A 16,034-nucleotide genomic window follows, 5' to 3' on the forward strand; every position below is an offset into this window, starting at 1 on the left:
TATAACATTAAAATAAGTCATTTTCTTTAATTAAGCCTGTTGGTCTCACTATATGTTGTAGAAAACTAGATCTTGATGCTGGTGGTTTTGTCAGTCAATACTCCAGATTTTAATTTAAAGTTTACAAGTGCAGTAAGACATTGCCCAGGATGACTGCTCATAGGTAACGCTAATGTAATTTTGCATAGTGTATATGTTGTACAGGTGTGTCAAACAGAGCTGTGTACTGACTGTATGCAAATTGTCTTTGTAGGGATAACTAACAGTAAATGCATGTGCAGTGGCATGTATGTGTGCGTTTGAGTGCCTGGGTTGAACATGAGTAATGGCTTGTGCTTCATGTCCGTGGGGAAGGGCAGAGGGAGGAAGAGGAGAGGGGAGCTAGGATGCCAGAAGCCTCACTCAGAAGCCTCTGGGTTTTCATTTTTTTGCGCTGCAGAGTGATAAGGACAAGGAGGCAGAGAGTGGTGAGGAGGGAAGGAGCACGAGAAAGAGAAGGCGATGAGGATGTAGCAAAGGAGATGAAGTGTAAGACAGAGGCTGATCAGGCAGAAAATGTTGTCATCGTCTCATGAATAGAAAGACAGGATGATCGCACTGATATTCAACACCATCTCTGGACCCAGACAGAGATGGGAGGAACGAGGCAGGGAGAGATAGAGGCAGAAGGAGGAGGGGAGAGAGAGACTGCTATCACAGGAGAGGGAGGGGAGTAATAGCAAGGTGAAGGGAGGGAGCGGGAGAGAGCAGGAGGACTAACGACACTGAAAGCTCTGGTAGGGGCGCCAGAGGCAAGGAGAGAGTAATCGAGAGAGGGGAGTGGAAAAGAGGAGAGCAGCACAACAGCCTGAATAGAGTGGTGTGCTGAATAACTGTGCAAGAACAAGAAGGACAAAGGGAAGACATCAGACAGGGAAGGAGAAAAACATCAAGAAGAAGACTAAACTGGAATGCGAATGAGATGCTAACTGAAGGTAAAGGGAAGATCTGGAAGACAATGGGGTCCAATAGTTGAACCCCAGAGACCTGAAAGTGTTTTCCTCCCTGGGAACTGTAAGTTAAGCATATTGCGAGTATTTGCACATGTTTGTGTGCTTGTGTTCTGATGATGCAGATGAAGACGGAACACCTGTTATTCAGAGTGACAGGTTGTAACAGTTCTTTTTAGCTCACTCACACGCACTGGACTGTCTCTGCAGCAATTTTCCTACCTGCACGCCGTTTGACCTTCCTTAGTCAGCAAGCAGAGTGTGACTGCAGAGAGGAAAAGAGTGAGAAAGAAGGAGAGGTGGAGAGAGGGACCGTCTACAGAAAAAAACACACAGGAAGAGAGAGAGAGTGTTAAAGTGGAGTAGCAGCTGAGGGAGTTGTTGCATTGTGATTAGTGTGCCTGTGCAGTCTGCGCTATCCTCGCAATGTAAGACCTGTTTTCTGCTGCAAGGGGCTCTTCTGGCGGTACGGCGAGAGCTTGAGGATTTGATTTTTTTTTTCCCAGAAGACTTGAATCCTTCATCAGCTACAGCTCCTTCAACTAGCCTGGGTGCCACCCAGACGGGTTGATTAGACACCAAGACTAAACTCAAGTGGCCTCAACTTTTTGAAAAGGCCTGGACTTTTTTTTTTTTTTTTTATCTCTTTGTCAAATGTATTTTTGAATTTTTAGATGCACTTTCAAATGTCAGCTCTTTGAATCCTGTGGAACAATGGATATGTCAGACAACCCCCAAGGGTGCCCAGCTCGTGCTCCCAGGGTGGGAGACTCTAGGATGGGGGAGGCTAGAATGGGAGAAGGGATAAGAATGGGGGAGAGAGACGCGCCGCTGAGGCTGTCACCTTTCCGTATGCTTCGAGTGCTGGACTCATGCCGTCCTCCAGGGAACCGTATTGGTGAGTCTGTCATCATATATCCTCAAGTTCATCTATTTTCTGATCCTCCATTTTCTCAGATCTAAGTCTACGTCCAAGAATATGCTCATCAAATTTTTGTAACACTTTATAGATTAGATTAAGGGCGAGCATTGCTCAGTAGATGATTGTTCCCTTTGGTTTACCACATGCGATATGTCTCAATATAATGATTTCACTCTGTGGGACATGAAACTGATGCTTTATTCTATGCAAAGAAGTGGCTTTATGCAAGTAGCTTCCTCTTAGAATCTGCTGATCCTACAATTTTAAACATCTAAACCTATTAAATATCAAAATCTGCTTCTTTTATGTCGCTGGTTTAAAGATGAAAGAGGCGGTGTGTTAGCCCAGAGCAATGTGTGTCGGTATCTACAGGGATCCCATGAGCTCCTTGGAGAAGTGAAGTCCTCCTTCTGAATTTTTTATTCATTTGCTTGTCAGCACAATGACTGCAGTATCTCTATTCCTGCTGCTCAGGCCAAATTCAGACAGTATGCTGTCCTGTGCTTGAAAGGAGTTTGAGAACTCCTGTCTGTAGAGAAAAAAAGGGAAGCAAAAGGATTCAGTTCAAAGCCCAAGCCTACAGTAATAAGAGTGGGATGTGCTAGTGTGGACAGTAACTATTAATTCTACCAGTGCACTCATGAGTAACCCACTAAACTCAGTGTCTGGACCTGCCAAGTGAGGACTTATGACAAGAAATCTCAGTATTGCTGCTTCCTTTTGAAGGGCTCATGAAGTGAATCTTAGACTTTTCTTTTGACTTTTCCATCATTCTTAAGACTCTGTTATCATCTGCTGGAGATGAATTTCCAGCTGAGTGGAACACACGCAGAGCTAGGTGAGGTAAGGATAGTCCTGAAAGTAGACCACTCACTCTTCCAAATGGACTAGCAGCAGAGAGTCAGCAACCCTAACTAGGCCAGCCTGGCTCCATACAGGGAGGCAGTGGTAGCTCATGACATTTTCTGTCTGCTCTTACATTATGGAAATGGAACAGACAGAGCCTGCAGGAGGCTGGAAGGAAATGTTTTGTGTGATTAGAGGGTATGTGTGAGGGGGACTTTGAGTTTGTTTTAAGGCCAGAAAGTGTGCTGTAGAAGTTGACGTACCAAACAAATGAATGGACTCTATGTATTACGTTGTTTTGGGTCCTCGGTGGTGGAATTTTCCTCCCAAAGCCAGGTTGTCTTGTCTTATCCACCCACATCTGCTTGAGTGTTTACACAAACAGATAAGATCAGGACCTCTCAGAAAGATGCGTGACATAATACCAGTACTGGATACTCACTTGTTCTGAGCGTGTGGTCATGTGTGTGTGTCTGTCAGTATGTAGATATCCTGGATCAATTCTCCTTGCTCTGGTGTCAGTTACCATGAGTCTAGTGTTTCACCATCAGGGTTGTAAGGGTTGATTCCTGATATGACAACTGACTGCTCAGTTTTCTTACCTAAGTACATTCATTCCTTGTATCCTTGTGTCTGGCTTTGAGGCCACGGGCTGTGCATCAGACGTGGAGGTTTAAATGATTATGAAGTGGTTTGTTAGGCATTTCTCACAGATGGGTTGTGTTTGGGTTGTGTTTCGCTAATGAGCATATGCTGCTTTTGTCAACAGCTAGACCACTGGGCAGATGCAGGCTGGATTTTTCAGCTCGCATTTATACAAGTAGCTGACTATTTGTGTCAATAAATAGTCCTATATGAATACATGGACTTACAGAGGCCTCATTTACAATATAGAAAGCTGAGTAAGAAAATATGAAGTAGAAAGTAGGTGAACAAATTGAAAATTTGGAAAGCATATTAATACTAAATGGCTAAGCTGGTAAAAAATAATAAAAATAAATGAACACATTTCAGAGCAGAGTTTGTTTAATTTTGGGAAAAGTCAGATGGTGAATCCTGTACATTTGTTGGTAAAATCTTGGACAAATGTATGTAGAACCCTGTGAACGGTTTCATTTTACAGCTGCAACTTCTAATGGGAGAATTCAGGATTACTTTGCTAATATTGTTTCTCAGGTTAATGGGTTATGGCACTGTGCATGTGATTTGCAATGCCACGATCATTAAAAAATAGTGGAATAAAATGTTTATAATTGGCTTAAACGCTATGATTTTTAAAATAAAAGCTTCAGAAAAAATTTAAAAATAAGTATGAATGAATAAATAACATGTCATACCAATGAGTTCTTTCACATTTCACAGTTTATTCCTGTGATTATTCATTTCATAATTACATGTTTAACATTAAACAATGTAACTTCATAAACTCATTTTAAACCATGTCCTCCTGCTTACTAATTGAGACCAAGTAGCTATTTTAGCTTAACAAATGAGATATAATTTCAAGCTATTAAACATGTAAAGAAAGCTGTGTTGAAAAGATAGGTAGCTGTATTTTGCTTATGCACTGCTCACTGTGTCTGTATTCCTTTTTTTCTCTTTTAACCCTAAGACGGAGTCCACAGACTAGCTTGTCTTTCTCAAATCCTACTCCTAATTACATGAAAGGGACACACACACAAATGGCCTAGAATAAGCCTCAGCTGTTCTGCAGCTGGTAGACAGTGCACTACAATAAATAGCTTTACCTATCCGGCCCTCAGTCGTTACATCCCTCGGCTGAGGTATCACAGTCACTCAGGGGACTTATTTTTCTTTCCACTTCATCACTCCTACCTACCAAAACCAACCTCCCCCCATCTCCTAATCTCCCCACTATCTGTCTGTCTTCTGCTGATGGTTTGCTCTAGTCAGTGTGAACAGTAGATGATGTAAGGGAAGATATTACCAATGTCAGAAGCGAGCTTTTACATCTTTCAGCCCCGTACATGGAAAAGTTTTAACATCAGTCGCACACACACAGATGCTCACACGTACTGTATGTGCTGTACATGACCCAGACTGACAGCCAAACAGAGACCCTTCCCCCACATTTACTCACACATACAGACTCACACACCACTGAAGGAGGCAGTCCTGTCTGCTGCACTGTGACTCATTAATCAGATGGATTCTGGGGCGGATGTAGGTGTGGGGGGTGGCAGGCAGAGACGGGCAGCGCTCCAGTTGCATGCAGGGAAATATTGATCTCTGACTTCCTCGTTTTACCAGTGGTATTTTATACACACATAGTTAACACCCCTCCATGGCTGGTGGTACAGTCCATCATCTGGGGATTGGGACTCTACTGTGGCGCAGAGAGGGCTGGATGAAATTTAAGAACACAATAACAGTCTGAGCATAAATCTGTATGTTTGGGTTTTATAGGCATCGTCCATGAAAATGTGAAGATGGGTTCAGATGGGGAGAGCGACCAGGCATCTGGGACGTCCTCTGATGAGGTCCAGAGTCCAGTTAGGGTCCGCATGAGGAACAACCACCATCGGCGCATCTCTAATGAGGTACTGGAAGCTGGGACACACCTGCGCACAAACACACCTGCTTTTACACCAAGCGTACTGCACTCATGCTTCTTTGCAGAGGAAACACACCTGTACACAGGATTATTCATTGAGATTTAGTAGCGATGCCAAAAACTCTGCAAAAACATTTACTCCTTCGCTATTCTTTACACATTATAAAGAAAATTATAGAGAACTATGAAGTGTGTCAGCTTGTAGAGGCATGCTGATAAATTAGACCGGCCATATATCAGCTTTGCCTTCTTGCTGCTATATTGGTATCAGTGTGTACTTTGGCCGATAAACAACAAGAAATGGCAGAGAAGAAATGCCAAATTGGGATAGAGGTGAATCACATACAGTGTCACCACCAAATACAGCAATTTTCCATTCAAGAGAAATCTGTTGGTTCAGTATCAGGATTGTTTATGGTATGTGTATTTTAAACACCTATATATGTATGCTATGCCAGTATCAGTTGAGCTATAACTAGCAATAAGCCAATTTGTGTCTAGACTGATCTGCATGTGTGGGCTTATTTTTGCAATATTAAGTCGAGCACATTATGTAAACAGCTCAGCCGTAGCTAGTAGCCCTCACTAGCATCTTCTGCACTTTGCCAAAAATCATAAAGAGAAACAGTCAAAGTTGAATTTTTTGAAAATACTTATTTTCAAAAAAATTGAAAAAGCTGGAATCAACATGGTACAACATTTTCCCAAGTTACCTATACTGAGGAAAAAAAACTAACTCTACATGCTGTTGATATTTATACATACATTTGTTTTTAATACTTGTCTCCTATATTTATGTTCCATGTAAGCACATCCTGCAGTTCAGCCCGGTTCAGCTCAACAGTCCCAGATTTTTGTCACATGACTGTTGGTCACAGCTGTCATGGCTTCTTACTTATGTTGAGGTGTGCAGAATGTTTTGGGGTTTTTAAAATATTTTTTGGTGAATTTTCAAACGAGATGTGTTGCATGAATTGATTTTGATGAAACATCATTATTTCAATTCATTCTCCAAACAAAACCAAAAGTCACACAAGAGAAGTTCATGGTCTGTCGGAAAGTTAAATATATGACAATTTGTCCTGCTTTTACTGTGGAGGAATGTTTGAATTTTGAAATATATTTTTTTTAAATAATGCCTTTCAAACTTGCTGGAAGGTTTTGTGGTTCAGAAGGTACGGCTACGTGAGTGTACCTTTGCTATTGGTGAACGGACATTTGCTGTTTGTTGCTTTGCTTTACCACCTCCCTGAGTGTGTGCTCTTGCCTCAGTCAGACTGTGCGTATCCGTCTGAAGGAGGTGCGGAGTGATGAGTGCAGCAGTATTACGGGAAATGCCTCTGGATGCATTGACTCTGACTGCTGTGAGAAGTGGAAGGGACTAATTTAGACCATGTTTACCACAGAGAGAAAGAGAGGAGAGGGATGGAGGGGCAATGTGGGAGAGGAAAATGCTAGGGTGAGAAAATAATTATGGATGTAGGAATAATTACTGGTATGACAAAGAAATGGGAGATCTGGAGGAGTAGAGCTCAGGAGCTGATAAGAGAGATGAGGGTGAAGGAGAGATGGAGGACAAAATGATGGTGGGTGAGAACAAAAAAGCCCCAATGTTTTCGCTCAGCCATTCCCCTTCTCCATTCCCCCCTTCCCCCCATCTGCCTTTTTCCCCTCAGGAATCTGTCCATTCCTCTCTCCTCTGCTCCTTCTTTCCCCCTCCTCCTTCCGAGCATGTGGATGGCACATCTACCACGATGCCAGCCCTCTCTCTTTCTCTCTTTATGTCAGTGTGTGTGCAGTCATGTATCAGGTCAGAGACATGCATCGTTGAAAGCACACGTGTGTGAGTGGATAGAAAAATACGTTTAAGGAGGACAATGAGGGAGCTACTAGAGCTGTTCTGCATTGTGAGTATGGGCACACATGTGCATTCATGTGTGGGTCTTTATTCAGTCTCTACTGATATTTAAGCATGAGTGTCAGTTTCTTTGTGAACTTGCGTCCATTGTTGTTGTATTGCAAAAGAGTATGGACAGTGCACTTGTGTGAGTGTCTTTTGTTTTGGTCATGAGCTGTCACTTTCACTACGAATCGCATAAAATATGAAATGTTTTGTGGAAAAGCATTTAGAAAATGATCGTTATTGTCCTAATGGTGTCGCCGTGTGTTCTTGTATTCTGCTCTGTTATGATTCAGATACTAAGTGGAGCTTTCAAATGTGTAAGCCGGTAGGTCATGTCAGTGCATGTGTTTGTGGCTTATTTTTGTATTATTTTTGAGCATATGTTCTCAGTTTGCGGAGCATCGGTTGACATTTTTAACCTGTGTCCGTTTATGTTTGCAGGTTGGTTTTAGTGTGTCAGTGCCATCAGTTTTACAATTTTTAATACTGCGTGTTACCACATTAGCCACTGAACGCAGATAAAGCCATTACGGGCGTAAAATCCCTCTACCTTTCATCTTCATCTACCCTCCCACTAGCGCTCACATGTAAATACACATATCATTTCACACACTCACATCAAGGATACACACTGTGGGGCTGTTGGGACTGGGCCAGCCAGCCAGCCACCGCTGCCATGGAAACAAAGTGTGATTGACAGCTTGCCGGTGAACATGTTCTACATGAGAGAAATGCATTGTGGGAAATAGAGAGTCACAACTTTGTATCCTGGCCAAGACTGGAAAGTCAAAGTTGTTCCAGCTGTTGTGGAGTATGTTGCATGGTAGAATCTGTAGAATAAAACCATGCAGACAGAGTTATATGATGATGGTGATGATGATGATGATGATGGTGATGTGAGATTTCAGAGTACATCAGATGACATAAAGCACCAGTAAACAAAGACTACATCTTAACGAACAGCAAGCTTATCAAACTGTCCAAAAACCTAATAATCTAATTTATTCAGGTTATGTGAAACACTTAAAATTAAAATGTGTGAATCTAATCTAACAGTTACTTTAGCAGCACTAAAATAAAGACTTCCTGGCAGCTGTTGTGAGCTTAAGACTAAACCTGGACACAGCAGCAATGTTGCAAATGATTTCACTGTAGCCGACTGTGTGTGACAACTCACTTGTCATATGTAAAGGAGAAATTCACAGTGTGACTTACCCTTAGATGCAGACTGATCCTGTCTCCATTTTGGGGATAATTTATCATTTAAGGGAATAATAAAGTGTGACCATTTTGGAAGTTACTGGAGTTGTTACATTTGTGTGAACTTTCTTAGGAAACGCTAGCATGAATTCTGCTGCTGTCTGATGCTCCAGATACGAAAAAGAAAGACTTCCACAAAGAGCTGGAAGCAGCAAACTGAACTTCAGCTCCTTTTAGCAGCTTGTGGATATGCTGCAAAAGCCTTCCCCAAATCGATTCAATACTGTACTGTAATTTGTGTGTGCCAGTCCGTTAATGCAGTTCAGATCTGTGCCATGTGGAAATTGATATAGAACTAGGTCTGACGTATTAAGACTGCCTTTGTGACTTTTACAGAAAAGCCACCTGGGTGACGTGTTCAGTTGCAGGATGGATGTCTGTAAGGAAGTATATGCTTCTTCTGAATAGATCACACAGTTCTCCATAGAAATCAAAATTAACTACAACTGCAGTCAGTTAGCGACAAGCAGCAGAAGAGTAGAAGACAAAATACCAAGTGTGCTTATTAAGAAAAACTGGTTTGCACAAATGTTTTGCAAATGAGTTTGTGAACTTGGAAACACTGTTGTACCAACCCTTCACAGTGCTAACAGTGTTTTCTGTAAATTAATTTAGAACTATCCAGAAACTTGTTGGGATTTGTCCCATCTTGTAGTGCACTTGATGTGACCTTTTTTCGGCTCTACCGGATGTAGCTATCATTCACATCGTCATTCACAACAACAGATGGCACCTGTAGACCAAAGGTTTAAACTTGACTGGAGCAAGCTGTTGTTTCTTGACAAACTGGCTGCTGGGAGACAGATGGAGAAAGCTGATTGTGCTGTATGTTGTGTTTATAGTGATAATACTGTAATCTGCTTGTTAATGTTTTATTGTAACAGTTAATGTCACACCACATTTTAAAGATGCTGATTATCCTGTATGTTTATGTTTTTATGCATTATTGCATTTCCTATATTTTTGTATGTATGAAAATGATTCCTTCAAACAAACAATCACTGCAATGGGATCACAGGTTATAATTTCAGTTTCATAATCTTATAGATTTGTCTCTGTCTTTTTCTGTTTCAGGACATAAACAAACGTCTGTCTCTCCCAGCTGATATCAGGCTACCGGAGGGCTACTTGGAGAAGTTTGCCATGAACAGCCCGCCCTTTGACAAACCCATGAGCCGTAGGCTTCGACGTGCATCATTGGTCAGTGGGTCTCCGTCTCTATTTGCATTTGTGTATACATGTGCAAAGCCACTGAAACTGGCGGTGTTGGTTCCTACTTAGTGTCTTGCCTGTGTACGTCTGTCAGTTAAGCTGGGTGTGTGCTGCCCTTTTTGATGCCGCTTTGTTTGGAAACAAAAGTAGTACGGACTTTCAGTGGCATTGTGTGCTACTGAAATGGTTGAATAAGGACATTGTACCATCTGACACAGACACACAGCAACCACACAAACATAGACTACTTTTAAACACACACTGAGTTATGCTATATAGCTTACAATGGCTCAGTAGGGGGATGAATGATAAATTCTGTATTATGAATCCAGGCCAAGAGCATTATGGGTATGAATCTGGGTGGGGGTGGGAGAGACGAGAGTTTTGCTATTGGATGGATTCAGAATAGGCATACATTCATGAATATGCAATATGTCCCTTTATTTCTCTTTGTGTTGCTGCTGAAGTACTCCTCCTGCTCTTTCACTTACTTTCCATTTTGGTCGCACTTTATTCCACATTTTCTTTTGTTTCTGCCATCACTTAAATTTTCAAGTTTCCCTTCATACATGACTGAATAAACCAAGAGTGCACAGCTCTTTGTTTTGCTCTCTACTCCACTTTACATGCAGGCTCTGTTTTAAATTACATTCAGCCTGCCTCTCCGATGCATTACTTTAAACAAGATTACTGAAAGCCTTGATATTCTATGGGAAAGCGTAAAGGATGCACTCTCCATCAACCTTTTTTTTCCGTAATTATTGAACAGGGCCAGTGCCCTGCCTCTAGCTCTCTGCTTGAAGCAGTTTAATGACGCAGCTTTTCTGCAGGAGTCTGACGGAGATGAAAGGAAAGAATCTCTGAAGAGAGATTTACAGGGAAAGGAAAAGAATTGGGTTTAAGGATAAAGGAGGAAAGACAGTGGAATTATTTGTGTCTTTACAGTGTAAATAAGTAAAGGATGTTTCCTTGGGTCTGTCCACCTGTGTGTGGCTGTGTATCTTTAGGGGTTGTTGTATGTATGTGATGTAATAGATCAATCAATAATTCAGCAGCAGTGTCAGACTCATCTGCTGCAACTCCTCTCCTGACTAGGATTACACCCCAGGACACCTTGAAGTGAGCTGGAGAGCAAGGAGGAGAGAGACAAAGACAGGGGGCATGAAAAGAGAATATTCAGGGCATAAATGATGGGATGTCATGATTTAAAAAGAGCTAAAATAGCTTAAAAATGAGCAAATTCAAACACCTTGAGAAGCTAACACAGGTCTGTATTTACATTCCAGTATAATGCCAAGAAAAAGTCTCTTTGCTTATTGTGTCTACACCATAGCTAGACTGTTTTCATTAGAATGGTAATACTGTTTCTTTATTTAGTTGGGGTGTACCCATGCAGAAGTATGGTTCTGACGGTGGCGTACACTATTTGCACAAGTTTCACACATTCTTTTTTAGGCCTACTTTCAACATGCTCTGATTAGACTGTGACTTTAACAGCATTCCTCATTGATTTTATCTCTGCCCCTGAGGTCAGTTTGAGCACCTTTTAGGACATTTGAAATAAGTGGTGTCACAAAAGACAGAGTCCACTTCTTCAGTCACACATATTTAAGTCTAAAATGTATCTGAGTACGCTGATGGGAAGGTCTTTGGGGCTAGCAGTGTGCTTGTCGTTTGTTACCGTAACATAGAACATGTGTCCAGTGTCCCATAACGCATGCTTGCATTTGAAACCGTGCATTTTGATCATTGAATCGTTTCCAATGTAATGCAAGTGAAGCTGGCTAGTATCAGTTTTCGTTCATGGCTGTTGCCCATTGATAATCAATTATTCACAGCAGTCAAATGAGATTCAGTGTTCCATGGTGCTGAGGAACGAGATGTCATTTTATCTGAAAGCACTACACTTAATCATGTAATGTAATGCTCACTTTTTTTCTGGCCCTTTCACTACCACAGTGACAAAATAGTAAACTTTAACTATAAACCTGAATGCACAAGATAGCGATTTATGTCCCCTATTTGGTTATTTTATTAGAGCACACTACTTCTTTTGTTAAAGATAAAAACAAACAAAAAAATCCTACCTGAGGTAAGTAATGGTCTGGTCCTTTGTCTCAAACCACGTCTGTTTTTATTAGCAGGTTTTCACTAAAAAGGTGACCTTGCAAGATGTTTATTGGTTGATTGATTATACCTCTAAAAACTGACAACATCATGCTAATGAAAGAGCTCTTCTTTCCACCTACCTCTCATTTCTTGCCACCTCTTCTTTTTACAGAACACTGTCATTTTCCTTCTCCCACTCAATACTCCTAATCCGTCCTCTCTCAACATCAAACTGTCTTACAGGCAGCACATGGAGAAACCATAATAACAATTGAGATGCGGTTGAAGTAATAGACTTAAAGCAGTCTATCTATCTGTACGTCTAGCTTCTGTGCAGGTTCAGACAGACACGTTCACACGCATATTGTTTTGTTTTTTGTTGCTTTATTTTGTCACTAAAACTTGGTCTGACCTAGTTCTGCTGAGTAAGCTCAGTGGAGCATTGGGAATGAAATGAACCCGTTGCCATCGAAAGCATACGCAGGCGCACACACACACACACACACTCAAACACTCATAAATAGAAAAGGACTGTGAGCTATTCCGACAGAGTACTGCTGCACACCGTTAGCTGAAGTTGTGCTAGATGTAAAGATCTGAGACTTTTTGAGTTTCAGGGGCAATTCAGCAGGGCAAGATTCATTTCCTGGAGTGGGGTCGGTCAAATTGCGTGTGTATTTTCTAAGTTTTTGAACATGTGTGTGTGTATGAAGAGGTTCCTTCAGCTCTTCTAGAGAACACAGGTCAACCCTCTTCCTCTAAACCTTTGTATCTCTGAACCCCTGAACCGAATAATTACTAATATGTTTCATTACATGCACATGTAATAGTTAAAAAGAAGAGAATGAAATAGAAAGTAATTATGAATTTACCAGAAAACCTTTCTTAACAAAATTCTGAATTTGACAAAATTGAACAAAACTTTAACTACATTAAAAACAACAGAAGAGTTGCTGTTGAAAACTAATTTCAATCTGTTTTTGTCTAGTTCTGATTATGCACTAATTCCTGTTTTTTTGTTAAGGTTATATACAAGCATGTGTCTCACTGATCAGTGAAACAGTTTGTGGACGTTTCTGTTATCATTTCTCACAACATTTCATCCGATCGACCTTAAATTTGGCGGGTTTACTGCTGAGTGGTCAAGCAAGTGAAATGCCAAGTTTGAAGCTGTTTGAATGAGCAAAAGCTGTTTTCAGTGTCTTTTTGTAGTCCTCAGTGGCCTGTAGGTGGAGTCATGTTTCCGCTCCTCATCAGGACCAGCAGCCCCGGTTCCAGGGTTCCTTCTGCATCCATTCAAATCTGCAGAATCCTTCTTTCCAATGCTTCACAACCCACAGAGCTGTACAGATTATTAAACAGAATGACATAGGTAGTCCTCTAAACTTTAATCAGCATTTCTGATCACAGTATAGAGCTTGTAGAATAAACTTATTGCTTCAATTCAAGTGTCTGTGGTACAACATCGATAATTTGTCAATTTTAAAATCACAATTTCTTCAATAATTAGTTCTAAGGTAATGATTTAAGCAAAAAACTCACTTGAAGCTAGCCAACATAATGGAAAACATAAAACCACTGATGTAGCTTTAACTGTAGAAACACCATCTAAGAGTGGAATTTACTAGGAAAGTACATCTTAACAGCTGCAGCAAATCATACTAATAGTTTTAAAAGTGCATCAAAATGAAATAAATGTCTCTAAAATACAGTGACATCACTGAACATGTCTGCTAATCAGCAGTATCTCTTAAACTCTTTACAAATCCAACATCCAAGTCACTAATACTGTTAGTATATTCAACTGGGATTTTACATGCTGTGGCTGAGGTAGTAGTGTGGGTTGTCTCTCGATCGCAAGGTTGGTGGTTCGATCCCCTTCATGTGTGAGTGGGTGAATGAGCCACACATTTTAAAATGCTTTGAGTACCGCTAAAGTAGAATGGTGTTATTTAAGTGAAAATCATTACCATCACAAAAGCTGTTTTTAAATCTGAGACTATATTAACTTATATGTGTAGTAATAATGTTTAATAGGAGCCTATTTACTTTGCTTAACATCAATAAAGATATTTTTTGTTCATTTATTTTCGCTCTAACCTCTGGGCTACAATTATCTCATCTATCTGCGTGACTATCGCATCTCCCTTAACCATCTCAGTTGTAGCTGTATAGCATCTATAGCATCATGTTGCCCCTTCATGTCTTTCACAGTCCAGCCCTGCTTTGATGGCACAGCTGGTAGCAGCCTAACCCTAGTTAACCTAACCCTAACCCCTAACCCCTAACCCTAACCCATTTCATTGTTTGCAGTTATTTATGTACAGTCAGATGTTCTCATCTGCTGATTTCCAACAACAGGAATTACTCTTTGAGAATGTTTAAACCTTAGATATGTATGTTTTATAGAATTTCAGTTTTCTTTACAGGATGGATGAAATGGTTAACATTTAAATCAATTTGTCTGTCTGTGCTTCTACTGAGTAGGTAATTCTTTTCATGACCAGTGTTACCAAAAAGAGGCTAAAAATAAATACATAAAGCTCTATTATTTCGAAATAATGTAATAATATTGTGCGTGTACGTGTGTGTATGTCTGTGTATGAGTGTGTGTTTTGCTCATGAGGCTGACCCCTCTGCCAAAAGAGCAGCAACAGCTCAGCAACAGCTCCTGACATCCGCTGTCACAAACACATGAATAGATGCAGTATGTTTATATGCGTGTTTTTGTGTGTACACAGGGTGATTGTATTTACATTTTAACATAGATATATACATTATACAGTGCATGCCCCTCCATATACACACGTGGACAAAATTGTTGGTACCCCTCAGTTAAAGAAGGAAAAACCCACAATTCTCACTGAAATCACTTGAAACTCACAAAAGTAACAGTAAATAAAAATTTATTGAAAATTAAATAATCAAAAACAGCCATTACTTTTGAATTGTTGATTAACATAATTATTTAAAAAAACAAACTAATGAAACAGGCCTGGACAAAAATGATGGTACCTCTATAAAAGATTGAAAACTATTTGACCAGAGTGACATGATTAACTCAGGTGTGTCATTTAATTGACATCACAGGTGTTTCCAAACTCATAATCAGTCAGTCTGCCTATTTAAAGGGAGACAAGTAGTCACCCTGCTGTTTGGTGAAAAGGTGTGTACCACACTGAACATGGACAACAGAAAGCGAAGGAGAGAACTGTCCCAGGACATCCGAAAAAAAATTATAGACAAACATCTTAAAGGTAAAGGCTATAAGACCATCTCTAAACAGCTTGAAGTTCCTGTGACAACAGTGGCTCATATTATTCAGAAGTTCAAGACCCACGGGACAGTAGCCAACCTCCCTGGACGTGGCCGCAAGAGGAAAATTGATGACAAATTGAAGAGACGGATCGTTGGAATTGTATCCAAAGAGCCCAGAGCAACCTCCAAAGAAATTAAAGGTGAACTCCAAGGCCAAGGTACATCAGTGTCAGATCGCACCATTCGTCGTTGTTTGAGCCAAAGTGGACTTCATGGGAGACGACCAAGGAGGACACCACTGCTGAAAAAACTCATAAAAAAGCGAGACTGGAATTTGCAAAAATGCATGTTGACAAGCCACAAAGCTTCTGGGAGAATGTCCTTTGGACAGATGAGACCAAACTGGAGCTTTTTGGTAAGGCACATCAACTCTATGTTCATAGACTCAAAAACCAAGCATACGAAGAAAAGAACACTGTCCCTACGGTGAAACATGGAGGAGGCTCAGTAATGTTTTGGGGCTGCTTTGCTGCATCTGGCACAGGGTGTCTTGAAAGTGTGCAAGGTACGATGAAATCTGAAGACTATCAAGGCATTCTGGAGAGAAATGTGCTGCCTAGTGTCAGAAAGCTTGGTCTCAGTCGCAGGTCATGGGTCTTCCAACAGGACAACGATCCAAAACACACAGCCAAAAACACCCAAGAATGGCTGAGAGAAAAGCGTTGGACTATTCTAAAGTGGCCTTCTATGAGCCCAGATCTGAATCCCATTGAACATATGTGGAAGGAGCTGAAACATGCCATTTGGAGAAGACACCCATCAAACCTGAGACAACTGGAGCTGTTTGCTCATGAGGAGTGGGCCAAAATACCTGTTGACAGCTGCAGAACGCTCATTGACAAATACAGAAATCGTTTAATTGCAGTGATTGCCTCAAAAGGTTGTGCAACAAAATATTAA

The 16,034-nt window shown here is 40.9% G+C and overlaps 1 protein-coding gene across 6 annotated transcripts in view; it reads left to right on the forward strand.

The window, feature by feature from the left end:
* LOC110965566 (cyclin-dependent kinase 17-like) overlaps nucleotides 1–16,034 on the forward strand; it is a 43,861-nt gene that overhangs the window by 16,635 nt on the left and 11,192 nt on the right. For 5 of the 6 annotated variants that reach the window (XM_051949160.1, XM_022214665.2, XM_022214666.2 and 2 more), the window contains 2 exons: nucleotides 5,185–5,318; nucleotides 9,570–9,695. In XM_051949160.1, the coding sequence (XP_051805120.1) occupies nucleotides 5,185–5,318; nucleotides 9,570–9,695 (260 nt within the window). Of the gene's footprint in view, nucleotides 1–404; nucleotides 1,888–5,184; nucleotides 5,319–9,569; nucleotides 9,696–16,034 lie in introns of those variants that run through there. The other variant, XM_022214667.2, reaches the window with a different exon arrangement.

The sequence above is a fragment of the Acanthochromis polyacanthus genome, chromosome 6 (assembly GCF_021347895.1).
Source record: "Acanthochromis polyacanthus isolate Apoly-LR-REF ecotype Palm Island chromosome 6, KAUST_Apoly_ChrSc, whole genome shotgun sequence".
In the NCBI taxonomy this organism is placed as follows: domain Eukaryota; kingdom Metazoa; phylum Chordata; class Actinopteri; family Pomacentridae; genus Acanthochromis; species Acanthochromis polyacanthus.